General features: G+C 36.4%; 1 protein-coding gene across 2 annotated transcripts in view; it reads right to left on the minus strand.

Annotated features, from left to right (window-relative positions):
* The window catches only part of LOC114279514 (Transducin/WD40 repeat-like superfamily protein), a 90,835-nt gene extending 64,636 nt beyond the window's left edge, over positions 1 to 26,199 (minus strand). Inside the window, exons 1-8 of one of the 2 annotated variants that reach the window (XM_028221771.2) lie at positions 26,028 to 26,199; positions 25,838 to 25,934; positions 25,629 to 25,682; positions 25,141 to 25,193; positions 21,900 to 21,933; positions 10,661 to 10,733; positions 1,966 to 2,057; positions 221 to 295 (exon numbers count right to left, since the gene is read on the minus strand). In XM_028221771.2, the coding sequence (XP_028077572.2) occupies positions 221 to 295; positions 1,966 to 2,057; positions 10,661 to 10,733; positions 21,900 to 21,933; positions 25,141 to 25,193; positions 25,629 to 25,682; positions 25,838 to 25,934; positions 26,028 to 26,083 (534 nt within the window). In that variant the 5' untranslated portion in view covers positions 26,084 to 26,199. Of the gene's footprint in view, positions 1 to 220; positions 296 to 1,965; positions 2,079 to 10,660; positions 10,734 to 21,899; positions 21,934 to 25,140; positions 25,194 to 25,628; positions 25,683 to 25,837; positions 25,935 to 26,027 lie in introns of both variants that reach the window. The other variant, XM_028221770.2, reaches the window with a different exon arrangement.
* Between the last annotated feature and the right edge of the window lie 819 nt (positions 26,200 to 27,018).

A 27,018-nucleotide genomic window follows, 5' to 3' on the forward strand; every position in this document is an offset into this window, starting at 1 on the left:
CATAAATATGTTTGATTTTTGCATACACTTTTTCTGTTCACTAAATTATTAATCCTTTTGAACTTGACATACTGTTTGTATAGCTTTATCACTTAACAATTACAAAGTTCTATGGAAAATCAAAGCCATATAATTTGACAGCCTATAGACTAAATTTTACTTGTTTCTATCAACTTCTGTAGTAAAAGCACATAGATCAAAAATTGGAAGAGAAACTTGCCTCAACGGGGTCAGAAGAGATATACCCAATATCAAAGATATGCACTTCACCACTTTTCATAGATGTACAAGCAACCTGAAGCAGTAAGTCATTCTATCATGAAGTTTGAAACCCATAGGAATTAAAAAAAAAAAAAAATCATTCAAATCAAGTACATCATAAGCAGCAAACTCAACCAGCAAATGTATTTAACACCTCAATTAAGGGGGTTTAGCCTGGCCATGTCTATCAAATCCATAGGTATCTCCAGTTTTGCTTGAGAAAGAAAACAAAAAAAGCATGCATCCAGGTAGAGACAACTACTCATGACCGATATTCCAGTAACAACCCAAGTGATATTGATGCTAAAGCACCCAATGATGTACATTAGATAGCAATAAAATGCCAAAGCACATATCCATGCCCATTGCATAACCACGTGTATGACTTTGAAAACAATTTATATATATATATATATATAAATCAATATTATTAAGGAAACAGCATCAAGTCGATGCTAATGAATACAAAGCAACAACCACCAACCAACACCCTCTAACTATAAAGAGTATCTAAAAAATCTAAAAAAGAAAACACATCCGAATCCACTTGCCCCGACACCCAACTATACAATACTCCCAAGAACCGATTCTTCAGTGAGCCACAGACACCACCCCCAGAAAGATCCTACTATTTCACTTCAACCAAATGAACCACATCAAACACAAAGGCACATGAACTCAAAACTTCTGACGACGCTTCCCAACTAGACCCTTTTCCAACTATGGAGGACACCTTCCACATTCCTTTGCTGCACCTAGGCCAGACCAAAAACAGGAAAAATCAACACCCACAACTGGTGGGCCAAGGGCAATGGGTACGAAAACGGAAGTCGATTCCACATCCCTGCAACGCATACAACCCCAATTCACCAAAATATGACGAAGCTGAATAAGATTATCGATTGTCAAGATCCTATCTAAGACCGCCGCCCGGAGCACCAGCAATCCACAAACTCCGCCATGGGAAAAGAGAATCTGCACCTCCCTCCAAAGCTTGATAAAAGGATGAAATGGTGAATGACTTTGAAAAATTGGAGGAGGATGTTGAAGCACCAAATGTAATTATTTTCTTCTTTTTTTCCTTGAGTAAATATCTCCTGACACCCTCAGATGGGAAGTGCAGGATTAAAGTCCTAGTTGAAGGTTGGCAATTTTCAATCTGTCTTACTTACTTTGAGAGAGAGAGAGAGAGAGAGTAAATGATATATGGAATAAAAACTCTAAATGGAAATTTAATAAATGTGGCAATGCCAAAAAGAAACATTTTGTGTCAACTGACTTATTCAATTTCGTACTTCTACTCAAATTTTTGACATTCTGGCTCAAAAAGAAGAAACAAAGAAACTACACCGAAGACTATAATTTTCAGAGGCATTAGTTTGTTTCCGGACAGATAGGAAATGCTTAATATCATTCTCATGAAGATAACTGATTTGAGTTTACTCAGAAAAAAGTATCTCCACATCCTCTATGTTAACTGAAAATCAACATGATGAGGGGAGAATATCTCCATAACAAATTCTAGATATGCATCAACAGAAAAAATATATATATTCTTATTAGTTTTCCCTGGACCTTGTTTAGACAATTTGAAGGGCACCGCTTAAGGGGAACAAGCAAATCCAATAGATAAGTTATAGTTATAGACACTATGTCATGCTTTGAAATGCGCAAGTGAAAGTACAATAAAAATCAAAACCAAACCTCATCCTGGTTTGCAAGATTCCATCGAACAGCATCAAGTTGTTGACATGTAGAAATGTGCAGCAAATGCTTTGTCTCATCTTCCCTCAGCCCTGAAGGACACTCAAAATTCGCTGGATAAAATGTAGAAGAAGAGAGTAACTAGGAATTCAAAGTCTAAAAGTAGGATGTTGTCAAATGAAATTTGTTCCCAAGTAACAATATATAAGTTCAAACTTCAAACCAGTAAAACTGAAGAAAAAAAACTAATAGCAATGACAATAATAATGATAACATTTATGGTAATTATATTATTAGTGTTGTTATTATTATTAACAATAGCAATAACAATAATTTGAAAATAAAAAAAGAAAAAAGAAACAGAAGGCATAAACGCAAATGCAAAGACTAAGAACAAGAAATTCAAGATATGAACAGAAGAAGATTGTTCAAGAACTTGTGTAGGCATGGACAAAGTAATCATTGTATAGTTACCTCCATATTGGAGTTCAGCTCGGCTAATAATTTACTACTGCTGATAGATGAGGTTGAGTTATTCATTAACATACAGTTAGTTTTCCAGTTGTACATAATTTTTTGACTTGCATAATTGAGTGTTCAACCCTTTGCAATTGATAATTAATTCACTGATAAATTATCAGATGTAGCAATTGAATATAATTATGTCATCCGATTAAGTGTCAATGCTGCCCCAGTGGTGAATCAGATTTGGCTTCAGAGTCATCTAATTGAATATAATGAGAATGGTAGTGAAGAAGAGGGGATAAAAATATAGGTAACGCTGCTGGAACTGGAGTTTCAGATTGCTTAGCAATGGCAGCATTGGAGGAGGGGCTTCGCTCCACATGCTTGGCATTGGGAAGTAGGCCTGGTTCTTCAGTAAATGAGAAACAACTAGATGAAGTAGGAGATGATCCGGTACATTGCTGTCCGATGCATTCTGCTGACCAGAACGATGTGTGTGGTGTGTACTTAGCTACTGAAGCTCCGTCAGCGGCTGAGAGTGCTGCATATAGCCTAGTAGAGAGTGGGTGCTGCAGATAGCCTAGTAGAGAGTGGGAAATAGGGATGCATGGTTGGATTATCACCTTGTAGCTAGCAACTCTCTGCCTGCACTTGATCAACCTGCCACAGTCCTGATCCAAAATGCAACTAATCACGGGATGTCTAATGGAGGATCTTCAACCCAATTTATACGCCCACCCAATATTTCTCTAGTGACAATGCAAAACTGAACTCAAAACTGAAAAATTACAATTTAGGATTTCCTAAAACAATTGAAAGTCCCAGATGATTTATTGGTCAAAAGGGATTCTATGTGGGAACTATGTTTGGTGGTCTATTTCTTAGATAAAAAATTTTCTTTCCACTATGTGAAGACATGGGCACACAGAGCTTGGGGGGCAGGTTTGCAAAATGTATTGACCTTTGAGAAGGATTTTTTTCATTTCAAATTCACAAGTGAAGCAGCAATTGGGCAGATCTTAGGGTACCATCATTATTGTTGTGGGAGGTTCACAATATTAAAAAGGTAGCACCCATCTCCAATTGACCAAAGAGAACCTCACTAAGCTTCTAATTTGGGCTAAATTCTTTAATATGCCATTGCATCTATGGCATGGTGATGGATTGAGTTTCTTGGCAAGTGTTTTAGCCACTGCTTTATATCTTGATGAATGTACTCAATCAAGAACTATTACTTAATTTTGCTACAGTGTGCATTGAGACTAAAGCTCGTAAAGAACTTCTGGAGGCCTTCACAATCAAACTTAGTGATGGCATGGTTTATGTGTAATAACCCGACCCTCTCATATCCTTTATTTCCCTCATTATATATGTGATTATGTGATTGATGTGAAAAGCCATGTTTTAATGTGTGAATTATATGTTTACAACCTTGTATCTGTCGATTACGAGAAAATCTGTTGAAATTACCACATTTGGATTAAAAATTGAAGGCCTTACCGGAAATTGACTTTACAATTGTGATTATCATGATTTTTAGGACATAATATGAAATTTTGTAAAAATTTGATTCGTAATTATTTAATTGACTTTCTTTGGCTAATTTCCTAATTAAGTCCCATTTTGACTCAAAAAGCTTAAGAGAGATAGATATATACAAGAGCCTTAGGAGAATTAGACAAAAACATATAAAAATATCTCCCGGAGGAAATATAGAGGAGAAGGAAGAGAAGAAAGAGAGAGAAGAAGAAGAAGTCAACATAGGAGCTTGGGGATTGAGGAAATTGAAAGAAGATTCAAAGGAGTTCAAGGTAAGTGGGAATCATCTAGAATACCTCTCAATCTTCCTTAAATGGCTTGAAACAAGACCTAAAATGAAGCTTTGGCACTCTTGGAAATTAGGGTTTATGAGTTATGAACTTGATTGAGCAAATCTCATGAAAGTAAACATGTAATCTTTACATTTTATTTGGTTTATGACTTGATTCTTTCATTTTGGGTTTGATTTGAGATGGATTATAAGAAATTTCTATCTAATCTTATCTCTTGCATACTTTGAGCTCATGTATATGTGTATATATATGAAAAGATGAAGAAATGAAGAAAAATGGAGATTAGGGTTTTATATAAGCTTGAGTTTCCTATTTATTGTGTTCATATGTTATGATTTTGAAGTGGTGTTGCTTGATTTGTGCCTTAGAAATGCCTTTGATAAGCTTGAATTTGTTGGATTTTCGGACTGCACAAACAGAGCCAGAATCGCACGTGCAGGGCTCATGGCCGCACGTGCAGGATGCACAGCCACACGTGCGGGACTCATAGCCACACGTGCGGAAAATAGGAAAGGCAAGGTTGGCATTCTGAAATAAAAGCAAGTGCGGGCCCGCACGTGCGGTAGACCTATACGCACGTGCAGTGAGCGACCTCCGCACATACGGGAATTGGGGAAAATTCTGTTACTTTCTGTTGCTCTTTTCAACCCTCTGAATCTATTAATGTGTATATTAATTTCTCCGAAATGCTTAAAACTGATTAAGACAGTGAACGAAACAGAAGAGAATGGTGAAAGTCAAGAAACTAAGAAAAGAATGCATTACTTACCGAATTATGTATGCAATGTGTAGGTCACTTGCCGGAAGGGACCATCGCACAACCGGATCACTATGAGTAGTAGTAATGTTATGATATGTTAAATGTTGCAAATTGTATATTTTTTGATCACGGACATAGTTGTCAAATCGGGATTCATATCGTGAATCGAAATGATCTGGTACCGAATCGTGAATCGAATCGAATCGTGAATCGTAAAGATTCGGTCACTTCTTCTAAATTATTTAAAAACATATATTTACACATTTAGATGTTAAATATATCTTATGAATATAAAATATTTAGACTTAAATCAATAAAAATATTATTTTGAATGATAATCACGTAGTTTAATAAGTAAGAAGTTAACAAACGTTCCTATGTAAGATCACCATCTTATCTTTTTTTCTTTTTTAGATATTTCTTATCAACCATTCTTAATAAAAATAATAACCAAATAGACAAACTATCAATTTCTAAAGTAATAATAATTAACAACGATATTGATATTTGGACAATAAGCATACATACTTTTCTAAGTAACAGTGAGCAAATAATAAGAAAGAATCATTTAAAATCTTTTTTTTTAAAGCCTAAAATATTTTAAAAATATAATTGACCTCATAGATGTAATATTTAATTTAATAAAATAGCAACAGATAATTCATAGTGTAATTTTAATTTTAAACATCTTTAGAAGATATATTATGATTTTTTAAAGGAAAAAAAATAATGAGAAAAAAGATTAAAAATATGTTGGATCTAACTAAATCTAATTGGATCCTATTAAAAACTTCATGATCACTAAAATAACAACAAAGCATGTATATATGCTGGTTATTTTCGTATTAAACGCTATTAGAAGTTGTATTATGTCATTTTTACTAAAAAGATGGAGGAAAAATAGAGTAAAAAATATGTCGGACACAATAATTTTAAAAATTGCATGAATCGTAAAAAGCGAATCGAATCGTGAATCGATTCTGAATCGTGCGATTCACTAGAGATTCACTTCCAAAATAGATTCACCCTTAGATTCGTATCGATTTTGCAAAAATTGTGAATCGAATCGTGAATCGAATCGCGAATCGTAAGATTCTGATAACAGAGATCACGGATGACATGTTTGATACAATTTGTGTTCAATTAAAGTGTTTGAGCATCTGACAGCATTGGCATATGAAATGGGCCTAAGGCCATTCTGTTATTATATTAGGCCTGAGGCCATTCTGTTATTATATTGGACCTGAAGCCATTCTGTTATTATATTAGGCCCGAGGCCGTTCTGTTATTATATTGGGAACATTGGGCCTGAGGCCGTTCTGTTATCGTATTGGGCCCAAGGCAATTCTATTTTTGTGTTGGGCCCAAGGCCGTTTTGTCTTCTGTGGGCCCGAGGCCATTCTGAAATGTGATTGTGGATAAGTTATACATTTGTTATACCAATATTCTTTAAGACACATGCTTATTATATGCCTCCTTGTATTATTATTATTATTACTCACTGAGCCTTGCTCACTCCGTATTTATATATATTTTGTAGGTGGTCAGCCTGGAGGCCAGCCCTAGGTCAGCTTCAGGAAGCTTTTGACGAACCCGTTTTGTTAAGCCTTTAACATTGGAATCTTTTTGTCTTTTGAGAAGTTCCATTAATGCCACCTTTTTGTTTAACCTTTGGTGGCCACACTTTGTTGATATAATAAGTTTGGATCGTTAACTCTTTGTATATAGGTAGTTGACTTGGACTTGTGTATATATGGCCTGTGTATGTGGTCTTTCTATATTTGACGATGTGTTAGAATCCTGGCATTAAAGCATTGCTCAATGGACGTTCTGTTATAAAATTTTGCTTCCACTTTAGGCCTCGATATGATTGGATCATTTTGAAACTATGTTTTGAGGCCTAAGCACAGGTCAGTCATGGCCTAAACTTCTAGGGGCAAGTTCGGGTTGTGACATTATGATATCAAAGTAGAGGTCCAGCGGAAACCCCAAGTGTGGAATAGATGTAACTCATTTGGTCATACCTACACTCAGTGCCACCTTAATCCCCCAAGCCCCTCTTTGCAAGTGTGGAGAAACAAGGATAATGAGGTATCTTTGAAGGGAGATCAAGCTCAGGTTATTGTAAAGGGTGCAAAGGCTTGTGTGCCTTCTTTGCAAGTGAGTCGTCAAGGAATAGTTTATCTAGATTCTACTTCTAAATCTTTTTTCAATCTCTCTTGAATCTTTTCCAAATCTTCAGCAAGAAATTCTATAGTCTAATACCTATCAAGAAAGTAAGGAAAAGGGAGTGCAGGATAAAAAAGGTAAAGGTGGGGGCATTAAACTCTCTCAAGCAAATGCTCTTAGCCCCCTCTACCCAGAATAAGAAGAAAGACAAAGCTAAGAAGTATGAGCACAAGTCGTTTTAGGTTTATGCCTTGCTTCTCGGATTAGTGGGAGCTCCTTGTACTTCTAATGCTATATTTAAGGCACGATTTTCTAGCCCCTTAGGATGTGAGGGAGTTGCACCACGTAATTCTTATTGTTAAATGCTTTGGCCTCAATTAGATATGCATAGCCACACTTATGAGTAGTGTTGGATCCTTGAGCTTGATTGTAATATCTTCTTTTTTTTATCTATGAAAATTTTTGCTTATCGAATAAAATATATATATATGTGTGTGTTACCCCAATAAGAAGTTGGTGAGGTGCCACTGCAGCTTCTTCCCTCTCAAATACAAGTTTCCAATTGAGTGTCAATGGAGTTAATACAATGCTTTTGATTACAAACAAGACCTTAATATCAACTTCTAGAATTTTAATCTGAATTTGAATGATAAAACCATTGTATTTTATAAATTGAAGTTCCTCTCTATTGATATCTTCCACCACTCTTTTGCAGAAACTAAAATGAACATAGCAGGTATTTCATCTTGGATGGCTTGATATCCATTGTTGGGCCAATTTCCTAAAAACTTAATCTCTTAGTATCAGAGCTCAGGTTGAGAGAGGCCTTGGGTTCAAGTCTCTCCATTGGCATTTCATATTCTGTCCCTGTTTGGTTTCTTCTTCCCTATTTGGTTGTTGGATTCTCTATTTGTCTCTCCACATGCAAGACAGGGTTGCACATGAGGGAGGGTGTTGGATAGCTTGATATACATTGTTAGGCCCATTTCCTAACAGCTTAAGCTTTTGGGAAAATCAGTGACTTCACAATCAAAAAAATGTTTTCATCTATTAGGACTTTCATGGCAGAAGCACCAAAACAAAATCCAGTTGCACTGAGTCAAGATGGAACAACATCTTAAAGATATTACGAGACTAGAACAATAAGTCAAACATTCAAACTGACAACAAATAACTTCTGTCATTTAGCAAGATGCCAGTAAAACTACCGATCCACAAACATAAGTAATGCACAAGCTGGTACAGTTTAAGCCCTAGCATGGAAGAACAAGCAGCACCCAAATAATAAAAAAGTTCCTTACTAGAAATCTTGTATGTAGAGTAATTGCCAATTTAAGACCAAGTCGCCTACTAGCATTGATATCTAGCTTTTGGCATACATTTCAAAACTTTTATGTTGAAGTACTGCGTCCATTAGGCATGGAACAAAATTTTGTTTCTTTTTCATCAAAATGGCAACATTTCCATTTTCTGTAAGAAACTGACATAAAACATTGATAGAAAACCAAAATTCCAGCATTTCCATTGAAAAATAAAGTAACTCATCAAAACACACTAAACATTGATTTGTTTTGACACATCAAGATTCTTGAACAACATTATTTCTATGTTCCTCTTTTTGTTATTAAAAATAAAAATATTTGCAAACAAAGAAAACAACAAAATTTTGATTGGGAATATGAGAGAGAGAGAGAGAGAGAGAGAGAGATTAAGGTTGAGGCATTTATTCTCTTTCTTATTATCACTACTACCTTCTTTTTTTTCTCTTCCCCCTTCTAGAATCTAGTGTTTCCTATTTTTTTTCTTCTCTTAAAATGGAACACCCACTGCTCAACAAAACCTTTAAACCAATGTTTATCATTTTTTTATCTTTCCTGTCTTTGTTGAATTGACCGTTATTCTTAACCTTATTTAAAGACCCTTTTAAACTTGTTACCGAAAAGACATCCCTACCCCTTGGAAAACCTTTAACATTTAATTATTATTAATTAGTGTTATTATTATTTGCTACATATTTGTGAACCTTGTTTGCCAGGAACCTTATGCACAATCATAAATACTTGTGTTTGATAATTCATTTGACTTCAATTTAATGATTTTAGATTTGTATTTACATCTAATACCAAATTGTACACTTGTTCCCTTTATATGAATGGATTAGTAGAACTTAAACATGTTTAATTATGTAACTATTAGGTTACATATACATTTAGATAGGTTTTAGTTTTCTTTTCAAGCACTTTTATGTGTTTCCAAAAAAATTTACTATTTCCTAAATGTTCCGGTTTCCAAGCTAGCCAAAATAACAAATCAAAACAAAATTTTGATCCTTGCAATTAGGTTTTGAGGCCTGATAAATCAATTTTTGTAAAACAAAAGGAATACCTTAGTGAGTTCGTTGTTCTCATCATACTTGGATGAATCACCTAAGAACAATTATATAGCAATAGTAGCAATCATTTCAACCAAGTTCATCCTAGATACTTGGATTTCAACCAAGTTCATCCTAGAGCTAAATAATACTAAGACCACTAACAGAAAAGAAGAAGAAGAGACCAAACTCATTTTTTGGTGATTATCATGCCTACTGCACTTAAGTCTTCAATATCAAAGTTACAGCAACTAAACTCAGTTTCATTTAACATCAAAACGGGTTATACAAAATTCCATATTACAAGTAACATTGATAGTGTAATAGAAACAAAGAGGATCAGGTGCAATACTTCTTCTAATAACACATAATGTGCTGCTTAAGAATGCAAGTTAAAAGAACCTAACATCCACACTCCATTTTGGGAAAAAGTTAATTAAGCATACGTGCACCTCTGTTGTACATCATGCATTTATACGAGCTAGCATAAGGACGATGTTGTTCTGCAGAAATGAAGATAAAGAAGGCCAGATAAAATGTTCTGTACAACACATGACAATTGCAGCCTGCAGATCCATGATTCCTTACCCTCCCCAATCCTCTCGCAACTTGTTTCAGTCCCATAAGCTTCATGGTACCAAAATAAGCTACTTATTTCTGTCTTTATATGCATTTGAAATTTTAAGACTAGCTAGAATAGGGCTTCTAACTTTTTGCTACTCCGAGAAAGTGTGCTAAACTCAAACTTGCTCATTATGTAGGGTCCGCAATACATGATTGCATGCATGAACATTGGTGGCCCACTGACATAGAAGCCACAAGAAAAATAGCATTATTTTGTCTCGTTTTTTTTCTGCCCAAGTGCAAGAAACAGAAGTATCTAAGTTTTCTTGTGCACGTGCATTAGAATTCGAGCATTGTCAATGAACAATGACAAAATTTAAAACCAAAAGTACAAATATAACAACTCTATATATTTTAAAACAAATCTGCCCAAAGCATAAACAGATTAACATTTGACTTGGGTCATAGAAACTCTATGCAAAATAACAGACCAGCTGGCTCCAGCATGGAAACTTACAAGAAATAATTTATTACCCTGGGAATAAAGAGTTTCAAAATCATGCACTGTTAAGCATCCTTCTTTTGTCACTGATGCCAAGTATATACCCTGAGAAAAATAAGAGCAACACATAAAATACAAACTGAGTAAATGTGAAGGAAACAATAAACAACAAAGAAACAATAATGAGAAAGCTTTATAAGCATATATACTTGAACTTGTGTATCATTTGCATAAACAGTGCCTGTGTGAGTTAATGTATATAAGCAAACAAAGAGGCTGCTCTTATCAAAATTACTTCCCATCATCATTCAAGGTCAGAAACTGAGTAGTGACTCAAGCGGGGACGAAAGGTTATCCAAATTGGGATAGCTTCACCCACTTAAACCTACTCCACTAAACCTAACCCACTACACCACTACCACCTACCACCTCACCTACTCCACTAAACCTAACCCACTACACCACTACCACCTCCACTTCACCTACTCCTTACCTACTACACACTCACCCTCTTCTATATATAGGAATCATGAATCATTGTAATTAATATCAATATAAATCAATCAATAATACAATTCTCTATTTCTCTTTATACATTAAATTTCTACATGGTATCAGAGCAAGGTTAAGCACTTAGTATTTTTCGTTTCACCGGCGGGCGGCAACCTCGCTTTGGCCGCCCGCCGGACCTCAACCTATTCCGCTTATTTTCTACACATACCTTCCCATCTGCTGGAAATTGTGTTCATGCATATAATATGATAGTGGTGTTGGTGGTAGATAGTGGCATGTATAGAATATGATAGTGGTGTTGGTGGTAGATAGTGGTATGTATAGAATATGATAGTGGTGTTGGTTGTAGATAGTGGCATGCATAGAATATGATAGTGGTGTTGGTGGTAGATAGTGGCATGTATATAATATGATAGTGGTAGATAGTGGTAATATATAATATGTAAGTGGCATATAATGGGTTATGATGATGTTTGTAATATCTCCTATATAAGGAGTGTCATTTGGTCTTGTAAGATAAGAAGTTTTGAATATAACAGAAATATATTCCTTCTTCCTCATATTTTCGGAGTTCTTCTTCTTCATATTTTCTAAGTTGGTATCAGAGCAACAAAAAACACAGCAGCCCTAAAACCGTCATAGCCATGTCGGAAGTCACGTCCGGAACCACTTCAACCCCTGCCGCTGCCATTCCGGTGAAAACGTCCAACTCTCACTCTGTCCAAATCACCACCATCCGCCTAAATGGTGATAATTTTCTCCGCTGGTCACAATCTGTCCGGATGTATATCCGTGGGCAAGGAAAGATCGGTTACATCACTGGTGACAAGAAGGCTCCTGCTGTTAATGATCCGCTGTTCGACAATTGGGACGCTGAAAACTCCATGGTTATGACATGGTTGGTCAATTCCATGGAGGAGGATATAAGCTCTAATTACATGTGCTATACTACTGCACAAGAATTGTGGGATAATGTTAGTCAGATGTATTCTGACCTAGGAAATCAATCTCAAGTTTTCGAATTAACTTTGAAGTTGGGAGAGATTCGTCAAGGAGATGATTCCGTCACCAAATATTTCAATTCGTTGAAAAGGTTGTGGCAGGATCTTGACATCTTCAACACATACGAATGGAAATCGGTTGACGACTGCAACCACCACAAGAAAACTGTGGAAGACAGCCGTATTTACAAGTTTCTTGCCGGCCTCAACATTGAGTTCGATGAAGTGCGAGGAAGAATTATTGGCAGACCTCCTCTCCCATCCATTGGCGAAGTATTTGCCGAAGTCAGAAGGGAAGAGAGCCGAAGGAGCGTCATGCTTAAGAAAAAAGGTAATGGTGAATCAATTGAAATTTCTGCATTAATTAGCGATGCTGCGGCCAACAAGGCTGCAAATTACCAGCGCAGGTTTGATGATAAGCCACGGGTCTGGTGTGATTTTTGCAACAAGCCTCGCCATACACGCGAAACGTGTTGGAAGATTCATGGCAAACCTGTCAACAGGAAAAGCAGCAAACAAGGAGAGAAGAATCGTGGCTTTCCTACCGCTAATGAAGCCGATTCAGGTTCCTTCAACAAAGAGCAGATTGATCAACTCTTAAAGCTGATAAAATCCAACTCCTCAACCGGTACTCCTAGTGTTTTGTTGGCACAAACAGGTAGAAATCCTAAAGCCTTCTCTTGCCTAAACTTCTCTCCGTGGATCATAGATTCCGGTGCCTCCGATCACATGACTAGTTTTTCCCATTTATTTAGTACCTATTTCCCTTGTTCTGGTCATGACAAAATCAGAATAGCCGATGGTAGTTTTTCACCTATTGCAGGAAAAGGATTTATTAAACTAACTGAGAAAATTAATCTCAATGCTGTTCTTCACGTCCCCAACTTAGCCTGTAACCTTTTGTCTGTCAGTAAACTATCTAAGGATTCTAATTGTCGTGTTACATTTTTTGAATCCCATTGTGAATTTCAGGACCAGAACTCGGGGATGATGATTGGGCGTGCTAGGATGCTTGAAGGTCTTTACTACTTTGATGAAGTACCTGTTAGTAATAAAAAAGCTCAGAGCTTTAATAGTACCAGTTCAATCTCTGTTCGAGAAAAAATAATGCTATGGCACTATAGGCTAGGACATCCTAGTTTTCTTTATCTGAAACATTTATTTCCAGAATTATTTAAAGGGATTGATTGTTCTTCTTTTCATTGTGAAAGTTGCATTTTTGCAAAATTTCATCGCTCTACTTATTTGCCAAAACCTTACCAGGCTTCAAAACCTTTTTATTTGATTCATAGTGATGTTTGGGGCCCTTCTAAAATCACTACTCTTTCTGGTAAAAGATGGTTTGTTACATTTATTGATGACCATACCCGCTTATGTTGGATTTATTTGATGAATAAAAAATCTGACGTGAAAAATTTATTCACAAATTTTTACAATATGATTGAAAACCAATTTCAAACCAAAATTGGTATTTTACATTCTGATAATGGAACAGAATATTTCAATGAGCAGTTGGGTGAGTTTTTGAAAAAAAAGGGGATTTTTCATCAATCTACATGTCGGGATACCCCTCAACAAAATGGCATTGCAGAACGAAAAAATAAACATCTACTTGAAGTAGCACGTGCTATAATGTTTTACATGCATGTTCCTAAATATTTATGGGGTGAAGCAATTTTAACAGCCTCTTATTTGATAAACAGGATGCCTACAAAGGTGTTAACATACAAAACACCTTTTGATTGTTTCAAAACTTTTTTTCCTGACACGAGGTTGTTTTCTGATTTACCCGCCAAAGTTTTTGGATGTACTGCCTATGTTCATGTTCCTAGTCAATTTCGTTCAAAACTTGACCCCCGTGCTATAAAATGTGTTTTTTTGGGTTATTCCTCAAACAAAAAGGGGTATAAGTGCTTCGATCCTCAAAACAAGAAATTTCATATGAGTATGGATGTGTCATTTGTGGAAACAAAATCCTATTTCCCCAACACTTCTCTTCAGGGGGAGACAAGTGGAGTAGAAGACCGTTTTTGGGATATTTCTATCCCGCTCCCCAATGTCATTTATCCTACACAAAAATCACATCTGTCTGATAATGATCACTTAGGAGAACCAAGTTCTATGGTGCCTAGTCAAGAAGATTCTTGTTTAGGGGGAGAAGTACTACAAAATGATCTAAATCCTGAGCTTCAGGTTTATACTAAATCCTGAGCTTCAGGTTTATACTAGGAAGCGATTTCATCTGAGGAATAATGACCCGAACGTCCATCCTAATGACCCGAATGTCCACCCGAGTTCTGGCATCGAAATTTTAGGTAATCCTATTCCTTCTATTTCCGACCTTGATGTACCTATAGCAATTAGGAAAGGTGTCCGAAATTGCATTAAACATCCTATTGCAAATTACCTCTCCTATCAAAGACTGTCTAAAAACCATAGAGCTTTCACATCTAGGATTTCACACTTGTTTGTTCCAAGGAATATACAAGAAGCATTGGATGATCCGAATTGGAAATTAGCAGTCATGGAGGAGATGAATGCTTTAAGGAGAAGTGGTACTTGGGAGATAGTTGATCTACCCAAAGACAAGAAAACAGTTGGGTGTAAATGGGTGTTTACGATAAAATGTAACGCAGATGGAAGCGTTGAGAGATACAAGGCGAGACTGGTAGCTAAAGGCTTCACTCAAACTTATGGGATCGACTATCAGGAGACGTTTGCTCCTGTTGCTAAAATAAATTCCATCAGAGTACTGTTATCTCTTGCAGTAAATTCAGATTGGCCTCTACATCAACTTGACATTAAAAATGCATTTCTCAATGGTGATCTTGAAGAGGAGGTGTTCATGAGCCTACCGCCGGGATTTGAGCAGAGACTTGGAAGTGACAGAGTATGCAGATTGAACAAGTCATTATACGGACTCAAACAATCACCAAGAGCGTGGTTTGAACGCTTTGGGAAAGCAGTTATCAGTTGTGGCTTCTCGCAGAGTCAAGCAGATCACACAATATTTTATAAACATTCAAAAAACAGTAAAATTGCAATTTTGATTGTTTATGTTGATGACATCATTTTAACTGGTAATGATGAAGCAGAGTTAGCAGCCCTCAAAGAGAAACTCGCAAAAGAATTTCACATTAAGGATCTGGGAGCCCTCAAGTATTTCCTCGGAATGGAATTTGCAAGATCCAAGGAAGGTATATTCGTTAATCAGAGAAAATATGTTCTTGATCTCCTTGGAGAAACAGGTATGCTTGGTTGTAAGATGGCGGAGACTCCGATCGAGCCTAACTTGAAGTTACAAGCTGCTAAGGCTGAAGAAGTCAAAGAGAGAGAACAATATCAGCGACTTGTAGGGAAATTGATTTACTTGTCTCATACGCGGCCTGATATTGCCTTTGCAGTCAGCATGGTAAGTCAGTTCATGAACTCACCAGGGGCAGAGCACTTTGAGGCCGTTTATAAGATCTTAAGATATTTGAAAGGAACTCCAGGGAGAGGCTTACTATTCAAGAAACATGGACATCTTCAAGTTGAAGTATACACAGATGCAGACTGGGCAGGAAGTGTTACAGACAGGAGATCAACATCCGGATACTGCTCCTTTGTAGGTGGGAACCTAGTTACATGGCGGAGTAAAAAACAGAATGTGGTAGCTAGAAGTAGTGCAGAAGCAGAGTTCAGAGCTGTTGCCCATGGAATCTGTGAAGTAATGTGGATTAAAAGAATTCTTGAAGAATTAAAGCTTTCTCACCCGACACCTATGAAGGTCTATTGTGACAACAAAGCAGCTATATCTATAGCTCATAATCCAGTTCTACATGATCGCACAAAACATATAGAAGTGGATAAACATTTCATCAAGGAGAAAATCAATGCTGGCATAATCTGTATGACCTACCTTCCAACAGGTGAACAATTAGCTGATGTGCTAACGAAGGGACTACACAAGAAACAATTTGATAAGCTGACTAGCAAGCTGGCTATGGAAGATATCTTCAAACCAGCTTGAGGGGGAGTGCTGGAAATTGTGTTCATGCATATAATATGATAGTGGTGTTGGTGGTAGATAGTGGCATGTATAGAATATGATAGTGGTGTTGGTGGTAGATAGTGGTATGTATAGAATATGATAGTGGTGTTGGTTGTAGATAGTGGCATGCATAGAATATGATAGTGGTGTTGGTGGTAGATAGTGGCATGTATATAATATGATAGTGGTAGATAGTGGTAATATATAATATGTAAGTGGCATATAATGGGTTATGATGATGTTTGTAATATCTCCTATATAAGGAGTGTCATTTGGTCTTGTAAGATAAGAAGTTTTGAATATAACAGAAATATATTCCTTCTTCCTCATATTTTCGGAGTTCTTCTTCTTCATATTTTCTAAGTCCATCACTGCCTAAATCCTCTCTCTTGAGGCCAATGTGAATTCCTCTTCTTCATAATCTGCACTAACTGTGGCATCTTTTCCTGGGGCAAACTCTGCAACCCAACACTCAATCTATGCTTCTCCTCCATGCTCATTTACCTCTTGTTAGGATCCTTCGCCTTCAGCTTTGGTTTGGGCTTCGCCACAGCCTTGAGTTTCACTGCAGCTTTCAGCTTCACAGCAGCCTTCGGTTTCACAGCAGCTTTTGGCTTCGCAGCTGGCTTGGCCTTTGCCGCTGGCTTGGGCTTCACAGCGGCTTTAGCTTTTGGCGCAGCAGCTTTTGTCTTAGCCGGAGCCTTCTTTTCCTTTTTCGCTTTTACAGCCTTCGGCTTTGCTTCCCTCTGGTGGCTCCCCAGGTTCCACCTGAGCTACATGATTCATTTATAGCTGCAATTGATAAGGGAAGTATTAGAACAATGCCCAATAGAAGTATGCCAGCTGCTCCTTACCCTACTCCTGGAGCACTATTAATAGGTGATGCTTTCAACATGCGTCATCCTTTAACTGGTGGAGGAATGACTGGAGCCCTGTATAAGGTGTTTTGTGCATCTCCTGATCAAGCAAGGAAGGAAATGCGTGAAGCATGTTTTGATTATTTGAGCCTTGGAGGTGTGTGTTCAACAGGACCAGTGGCTTTACTCTCTGGTCTAAATCCTAGCCCATTGAGCTTGATACTCCATTTCTTTGCTATAGCCATATATGGTGTTGGCCGTCTCTTGCTACCATTTCCTTCCCCTAAGCGCCTGTGGATAGCAGCTAGATTATTTTTGGGTGCATCGGCTATCATTTTTCCCCTCTTTCTCTCACATGGGCTTGTCCCCTCTCTCTCCTCCGTTTGATTTCAAAATCCATTATTTTTATTTATTTTTTCCAAACCACTTTCCTTATTTATCTTTCATTTTGATTTCAAATATATTTTTATTATTTCTTTCTTTATTTTTCTTTCACATTATTTTTTAATCTTTTTCAAATTCTATTCATACCATATAGCTTTGCACACCAAACCATCTTTTATTCATCTCAGGGATCAACCCCGATCACAATTTTAACCAAAAAAAAAAAAAAAAAAAAAAAAAAAAAAAAAAAACAACAACCACAACAACACAAACCACAACACCACAAGATTTGTTTTCTTTTCTGCAGACGGCCACCCACCGACCTCACTTTTTCGCCTATTCCGCCGGTCTTTTCTTCTTGCCTCCGTCCTGGGCGGCCCTTGACGGTGTTGCCTCCGTGTTTCCCACTCCACTGGGCACGATCACTCCACCCTGCTCCTCCACTACAGCATATGGCGGACCTCCAAATCGGAACATAACGGTGGCCTTCCGCTTCAGCTCCTTATTTTCCGCCTTTAGCACACTTATCTTTGCTCGCGCATCCTTATACATGCGTTGGAGCAGAGCCAGTTGGGCGTTTAACTGCTGCACCTCATTTGTCCTACTCTGCAGCCGGTGCGACAAGTTTGTGACCGCAGTCATAGTTTCAACACAGGACTTCAATGTATACTGATTAGCTTCAATATCCGTTTGCACTGCCATTTTTTGCTCCACCGACCGCATCGGAAAGTTCAACGGAGCAAAACCAGAGGTGTTTGGTTGAGGTTCACAGGCCACCGCACCAGTTATCTCTCTTGTTGACTCGTTGAGGTCGGGAAAGAGAGTGAGCAGACCACGGGAAGAAGAGGCTATGTTCTGGGTAGCTGAACGGGAAGAAGAAGCCATGTTTTTGGGTTGCTGAGTGTTTCAGAGAAGGGTTGGTTACAGAATGTTACAGAGAACGAAGAGGTTTCAACTGGTTTGTTATGCTTCCAAGCCTCAGACTTCGCTTTGGTTTATAAAGACAGAGACAACGAGGCTGACACGCGCTCTGTCAATCACGTGCATCGCCGCGTGTCAGGCGCCCCTTTTGATGGCTCGACGCTTTCTGTCGGGCACGTCTTTTGATGAAGTGGGCGCGCCTTTTGATGGCACGCCTTTTTATGGATTGGGCACGCCTTTTTGATGGCACGCCTTTTGAAAGATTGGGCACACCTTTTGAGGGTGCGACTTTTTAAGGGTCCGACAAGACTCTGTAAACTGTCCCGACATTGATTCCGGTTAGCTCCTTCATGGGTCCGACAAGACTCTGTAAACTGTCCCGACATTGATTCCGGTTAGTTTCTACAAGGGTCCAGCAAGACTCCGTAAACTGTCACCACAACTGTCGCAACATTGTCTGCTACAACGGTCCGACATGACCCCATAAACTGTCTTCTACATCGGTCTGACACCGCCATCCAGTGTCCTCTACACCGTTATGACACCACCATACAGTGTCCTCTACAACGTTATGACACCCCCATACAGTGTCCTCTACAACGTTATGACACCACCATCCAGTGTCTTCACCAATGGTCTGACACGACCATACAGTGTCTCCTATCCTCTTTTATTTTTATGTATTTTCTTGTTTTGTTACTCTCTCCAAACTCAAGTTGGTTAGTTCCTATCCCCCTTGAGTTTGCGGGGGGCTGTTAAAATCCACCTACTCTCCACCTACTTCACCCACTTAAACCTACTCCACTAAACCTAACCCACTACACCACTACCACCTACCACCTCACCTACTCTACTAAACCTAACCCACTACACCACTACCACCTCCACTTCACCTACTCCTTACCTACTACACACTCACCCTCTTCTATATATAGGAATCATGAATCATTGTAATTAATATCAATATAAATCAATCAATAATACAATTCTCTATTTCTCTTTATACATTAAATTTCTACACTTTCTAATGAAGCAGAGCAGAAATTATCTATATTATGAATAGGTAAAATTCAAGGCATTCATGTGCCAACCATATAAGAAACTGTTGAACAAGAAGCTGCATGTACAGGACATATTTGAGGCCACACAAGCATTGAAAATTATGTTTTTTCTCATTTTTCTACATTTCTATTGAACAATTTGTTTCTGATAACCATTACAATGAACTCATTAGTTCCTTGCAGTAATGTAAACGGCAACAAAGAATATCATTTGGTTTCCAAGTTAACTAGATGGTAGTATTTTTTTACTGTTTCACACACACACACATACACAAGTCATGCCTTACATCAGTGTCTGCAGAAGTTTTCATACTTTCACATTCATGTCAAAGAAGTGAGTAAAAGCTTTCCAATATTTCATTAATATGCTAGCAAAAGCTAAGAAACTTTATGTTTTCCTAATACCTCAATTTTCAGCCTCATTATGCTCACTCGTGTACATCTACATATTTATGTATTGAAGTACATCAGGTACATTCATGATAAGTACATTAGATTACAAAGAAACTATTCAATGCTTTGAGCACTAAGGATTTCAGAGCTTATCCAATTTAGGGCTTTTGCTCCAATCAATATGTACTCGATGCCTTAATTGTTACTTGTTTGTTCAAACTATTCTAGCCCACTTCAATGTTTACAGACATAAGAAGTATCCATTATTCCCCAATGTCTCTCAACCAAGGTTTTGAAAAGCTGTTGCGATCGTTGTAACGGTTGTGGTGGCGCGATTGCGATTGTGGGATGTAAAGGCCGTAACGTAATGGTTGCGATAACCAGAACAGTGAATTTTTTTTTTTTCGCACAATTTGAAAAAAAAAATTACCGATACGCATATTTATTTATTTTTAAATCACATTTATTGGGGTTTAAAATAGATTTTGATCAATTTTTGTTTGTTTTTAACTATGATCCAATATATTTCATATTTTTAAATCACTATAAAATGAGCTTTTTACATTTTATTTCAATAGTAATGACTTTAAGAATAATTGATTTTAAATGTTAACAAATTATTTTTAACAAATACCTAAACTAACTAAATAAAAAATATTCACAATTATTAAATGAAATGATTATAAAAATAAATATTGTGCCATAAACAAAATTATTTTTAAGCTGCTGATTTTATTTATTTTTAAAGATATTTTTTAGACAACATATTACAGTAACAAAATAAAAAATATTTACAATTACATATTAAATAAAATGATTATAAAAATAAATACAACCATTGTTTATATATTTTTTATTTTGCATGATAATTTAATAAAATAAAATTTTAATAAATTATAAAGAAAAAAAAATTCATATAAGATTTTTTCTTTGGGCTTTTTGGGCTTGGATCACTTGAGTATTTGGTTATTTTGTTTCTTTCTTCTTCTTCTTCTTCTTCTTCTTTTTTTTTTTTTTTTTTTTGTGAGCTTTTTTTTTTTTTTGGAAAGAAAGCTATTCAAAATATTGCAAAAGTATGTAACAGACAGTTATGGCCGTTACGGTATTGCTACAGCCGTTACGTAACACCAAAACAACTGTTACACATGAATTTCTGTCACACCACTATAGCGGCCGTAATGGGTGGCGGTAACTACCACAACTATTACGTAATGGTTGCAGTCGCTTTTTAAAACCTTGCTCTCAACATTCTACCACTTTCCAAGTGCAAGCATCTATATAGATTTGATTGAAGCTATCGAGTTAATGATTTTGCTCAAAGACCACAGTGACATTGTTCTAGCATAGTAGTCATGGTTAAATAGTAGTATGTTATTCTGCTTTCTCTGAAGTTCAAGAACATGATTAGTCAAGCCCAAAAACAAATGGTAAACAATTTATGTATATATTTAAACTTGTATTGTATGATGAGGACACCTCCGTTCCCCTTTTGTCCCATGCTTGTGTTCGGCCTAACAAATCTCAGGTATTTGTATTAGTTTCTATTACCAAGTTCAAAGTTCTCACATCAATGAATGCTTAGACTAATTGTATTTCCTCTGAATTTTAACTAGAAAGCTTAAACAGAGTTCTCCTTCTTCAATTCCCTATGTCCCTAACATTTTCTACAATTCTCTTCAGTTTTCAGCATTCTGTATTTGATACTGAGATAGTTATTGAGAATTATGCTTTCTGAAATAGTTTTGAAAGCAAAATTTTTGCTCTGAAAGCCTCTTTTTTTCTAAAATCTTCTCTTCCTTTGAACCATTGTTTAAAAATTATCTTCAAATAAAAATCACAATTTGGACCATAGTTAAAGCTTTCTAGCTTGGAGTTTACAGACCAACATTTATATACGATAAATGTCCATTGAAGGCCCATTATCATTCTTTATCATAAGTAGTTCAATATTTTGAAATGACTACCTCTAGTTAAGCACAACCTCAAATAGAAAAATACATTTTCACCCAAATATATATATATATATATATATATTTGAAAGAATGGACTTTAGTAGGGTAGAAAATTAAACTTTGTTGTGATTTTAAAACTGATGATGCAGTATTCACCTTGGTGTCAAATTCCAGTGCAGAGATGCCCTGCCTATGGAAAAACAAAACAAACAGACAAAAAGAAAAATCATGGATTGGTAGAAAGATGTGCATACCATTATAAAGCAAGAGAAAAACAAATGCCCATGAATAATTTAGCATGTTAACCAACATAACAATCAAAAGAAAGGGAAGAATTAATTGTTATACAAGAATGAAATATGGACGGTAAAGAAGTCCACCAGAAGAGGACTTCTTAGACATCTAAATGCTTTACGCTGTCTTTCATTAAATATCACTATAGTAAACCAACATTCTAGAATCCGATTCTCAAGATCCAAGAAAAATATCTGGCAACTTTGCTCCAACAACAAAGTCAAACTACTTTGTTGACACATTTAGGTTCACAATTGACAGGTCTTATCATCCTACATTCCAACCAACTGAGCAAGTTCTGTCCAAGAGAATCCTGAATAGGTCAACCTCTAACCTTAAAGGTTGAAACATGATGTGTTGTACCACTAAGATCAATATAGATCCTAGCCTTTCTATATCAACAAAACGTGTCATGCCAGGGCTGCACCCATAACATATCCTCACGTGTAACAACTTTTCACTTTGCACATTTAGTAAAGATTCTTTTCAACATATGTGATATCTTCATTGGAAATCAGAACACCAAATTGTATAACACCTGAAAGCAACTATCTAAATGAAAGTATATGTGGTTCCCTAAGCACAAGTAATCTTAGAGTCTCGATATTGGGTGTAAAAAAAAAAAAAAAAAAGTAGTTGATCTAAAAGCCACAGAGCTATACAAAGTGCTTTGAAACAAGACATGGCATGGTTTTTTGAAGTTACCAACTAGATGTACTAAATAAAATTGTGTCAAAGTTCCCATGCTTCAATACTAGAGGAAGTCGCTTCTTAATTGGATCCCCAAATCCCAAAACCAAGGAACAGAAGTTCCAAACTCTAAGACAACAAGTACTATGGACCTTACTCCTGCAATATACATAGTCAATGATGTTGCAATGACACTGAAATAGTAAATGATGCTTCCTAAATTCCTACTGTGTAAAAAACCAGAGACACTCAAATCTTTCACATAATACTTCTTCTTCTTCTTCTTCTTCTTCTTCTTCTTTTTTTTTTTTTTTTTTTTCTTGGCGTGCAAAACACAGCCTGTTCATGACATTGAGTTTCCATGAAACACATTTTGAACCAAAAACATGTCATGCCCGCACTTCCTTGCCACTCTGCTAGTAGGTAATACTTACTAAATATTAGCTCTTTCTTATTAGGAATGGAGACCAAGATGTGATCTGCAAGCAGCATATATAATTCACTTACATTTTGTCAGCCTGAAATATTAATCAATGAAATGCGTTCTATAATATCAAAAAATGTGGGCGATAAGGTTGCTCAATTGTGTCATGGGTTAGAAACATAGAAACAACCTCTTTGCATGTGTGAGCAAGGCTTCGTACATGATGTGGGCAGAAAGGTACCACATTGAGGCCATCTAATTTGCATTTAAAGTCATTGATATGGTTACTTGGCAAATATTATATGTTTTGTGTGTGCAGGCTTGATGGACAGTTCTCAATAGAATGGTTCAAAGGGATGGAATTAAAGAGAAATGGGTCACAGATCCTCTCAGCACAACGGCAAGACCTCCGCACGAGCAGCAGACGCAAAACAGACACCACAACACTGCTGCACCACCGCACGTGCGGCCAACTCTGCCACACGAGCGGCCATTCCCACTGCTCAAGCGGCCAAAATTCAAAAGCTTACTGTCAAAGCTCCACTCATGCGGAGCATTTTGGCCACACCTCGAAATGCATGTGCAAAAATGGGAATTGACCTGAAGTGAACCCAAGTATAAAAGAGAAAGAAAAGAGAGAAAAAGAGTTCTTCGGTTGGTTTTGAAGAGAGAGGCAACTAGGACTAGAGATGAAAAGAACTTGCACAACCATGGTGTCCACCATCTCCTCCATTTCCTTTGTCACTTTTGCTTCTCTCCATGAGTGGCTATGCACCATACTTAGGGTTTCAATAAAACCCTAGCCAAGTAACCGGTTTTTCATATTAAGAGCTTTGATTGTATCATTTGATTGGAATAATTGTAAGAATTTTGAGTTTTTGAATAAAAGTGTTTCTATCTTTTCTCTTCATTCAATTTTTGTGATTGTGAATGAATGTTTTACATTAGCTATCATTGTATTTGTGTTTGGAACTTGAGAGGGGCTATGCTTTGACAAGAAATGTTGTGCCACGGACTGTAGTTTAGAGTGGACAATCCGTGTCGGTTGAGATAGGTCGTGCTCTTGATTCAAATACAATATTACTCTCCTTTTCAATTTCGAACTTGTAGTTGAGAAATTGACTTATTTTAAACAATCATTTGTGTATTAAGATGAGAATCCCGGTTATAGAACTAGCAGTGAATTCGGTTCCCTAAGTTTCCATTTCATATTCTTCAATTTGAATTTTCTTGTTATTTAATGAGGGTTTCATAATCTAGTTTATTCACATAAAACGATCAATCTCAATAAACTAATTTGGGAATTAATAATTGGAATAGCTAGAATTACACAATCGTCCCTCTCGATATGATATACCCGTACTCTACCACTATACATGTTTTAAAACCTTTACGGGCAGATTGATTCACAACAATCAATACTTGTAGTGGCAGGAACCTTATGCACCTGACTATCTTTTTTTGTTCTACATTATCAGTAACAACAATATATCCTCTCAAATCAACGATAACTAGAAAAATAGAGAGGAAAAAAAGAAAGAAAGAAAGAAAAAAAAAATGTGCTAAAAACATCCCCCTTTCCCCCATTATAGCAACAAGATCTTTGTCTACAGAGCCATGTGTGAAAGCTAGCGAATGAATCTTGGACAACTTATGGTAAGTTCCTTCATTATCACGAAAAGAATGATGAGAAGATATAATAGAGCTTTTTTCTTCCCTTTTTTTTAATGAGCATGAGATATTGCAATCTATAAGCAATAATCTAAAAGCGTAATCCAAAAGCGTCTCTCTCCTAGCTTCTCAATAATCAACTTTTTTTTAAGTCATATTTCCTCGTAAGTTGCAAGCAAAAGTTACACCGAACACTTTGGCATAAAGTAACAGTATAAAAGAAGTCATAAGTTGCACCAAATGGGGCATAGCACGAATTGAACAAGCAAGGATGTGAAAATTCAGAGAAGGAAAAAGTAAAGGAGAGAGGACACTAACTTTCTGAACGGCGCTGGGTTATCCATGTATGCAACATTAGCGAACCAACTCATCTGTACAAAGAAAGGAAAGAGAAAAGAAAAAAAAAAAAAAAAAAAAAGAATCCCAAAATTTGCATGACTCAAATCTAGGAAATGAAAGCAATTATAATTACAATCGATAGAATTTTTAATGAGTGAATGGAGTCTCATTAAAACATGGAACCATTGAACTAAAAATTCACAATCTATTTTCTTGCTCAATATATGATTTCTTGGCAAACAATCAGTATATATAAAATAAATATTACTAATTAAACAAAGGGAAAGCCTAAGGTGAGCACCCCCTTAGGGGTGCATATCTCCCACAAATTGGCGTAACTTTACTGCAAAATTTCGTAAAATCAACCACAAAATGCGTAACTTCACCACAAATTGGCGTAACAAAATAAGCTTCAAAAAGCTTAAATTAAGATTACAGAAAAAAGGCTGAGTAGTGAGCATGCATACATGTGTAGGACATTGTACTCCCCCAATGTGATAGCAATGAGCAAACAATCCAATCTTTCCCCAACCAAAAAAAAAACAAACAAACAAACAAAACAAAACAAATATGAGTTCATTTAGACCCGGTTTTAAATAATTTAACGACAAAAGTAAACCCAAAAAAACCAAATATTAGTCACGAAATTAGGAAAGGGAAATGGGAATTAAAACACCTCAGAATAGGATTGCATCAAAAGACCCGAAATGTCGTGGCGGTACTTGGGTTCGAACTTGCCGTTCAATTCAATGAGACTCCTCTTCCATCGAAACCTTTGAATCGGAAAACAAACAAAAAAACGAACAATTGCAAAAATTTATCATACTAAACATGAAAATTTAACTGAGAAAAATAATAAATGTCACCTTTTGATGGGTTTGGGATTTTCAGTAGGAATGATAGGAACCAGGTATCCATCCATAGAAGGATCTTTCTACACTTTTCTCTGTAAGAGCAGAGTTGACGATAGGGTTGAGAATGGACTTTCCCGCCTTTTCTTAGGGCTCAGTAATCCTAGGGTGGTTTAGGGTGTTGTCCTTTTTTGATTTTTTGATAAAAAAAAATATAGAGAAAAAAATATGTATGTTTGAGATAATTTTTTAATTTTTTATGAAAAAAATATGTATTAAAATATTATAAAAAATAGTAAAATTGCTACATTATCCCTAAATATATAATTGTCTACTGTCAGTGATGGTACCGTCATGTATACGGTTGACAGCAAGATGTATAGGACCAAATTGCCTACGGTGCTGTTCGGACTGAACAGTGTTATTCGGCCTGTGGGAGCCCACCATGTGTCCTGTTTTAACAATCAGAAACTATCTATTTTTTTAGAAACAAATACGATAAATAAAAAAATTATAATCATCAGATTGACATAATTTTTTATGGATAATACAAATTGAGGACTCTACAAAATGAATGATTCAAATTATCGAAAGCTCCTCAAATTCTCTTATATTGAAATGTAAACATCAGAGAAGCTTGACCCTAAAAAAATTGAAAGATTATATTCCCTTTGTCTATTTGTCTATCTATCTACTATTTAGGGTGTGTTTGTTTGGATGAATTGAATAAAGGGGGATTGGAATCTATCGAATTGTAATCCTAGAATTCATAGTCGTGGGACTACTTGGTTGGATAGAATATGTATCTCATGTTTGTTTAGTCATGGGATTAGATGTTAGAAAATGACTGTTTGGTTTGATATGATATAAATCTTATGTTTGTTTGGAATATTATGGAGAAAGATAAATGCTCAAATGACTATTTTACCTTTTTCAATTATTTACTAAGTAATAGCAATATTTAATATTTTAATTATTTTTAGCTAGATTAAATAAAAAATATATT

The sequence above is a fragment of the Camellia sinensis genome, chromosome 14 (assembly GCF_055761805.1).
Source record: "Camellia sinensis isolate YWXY chromosome 14, ASM5576180v1, whole genome shotgun sequence".
Classification (NCBI taxonomy): domain Eukaryota; kingdom Viridiplantae; phylum Streptophyta; class Magnoliopsida; order Ericales; family Theaceae; genus Camellia; species Camellia sinensis.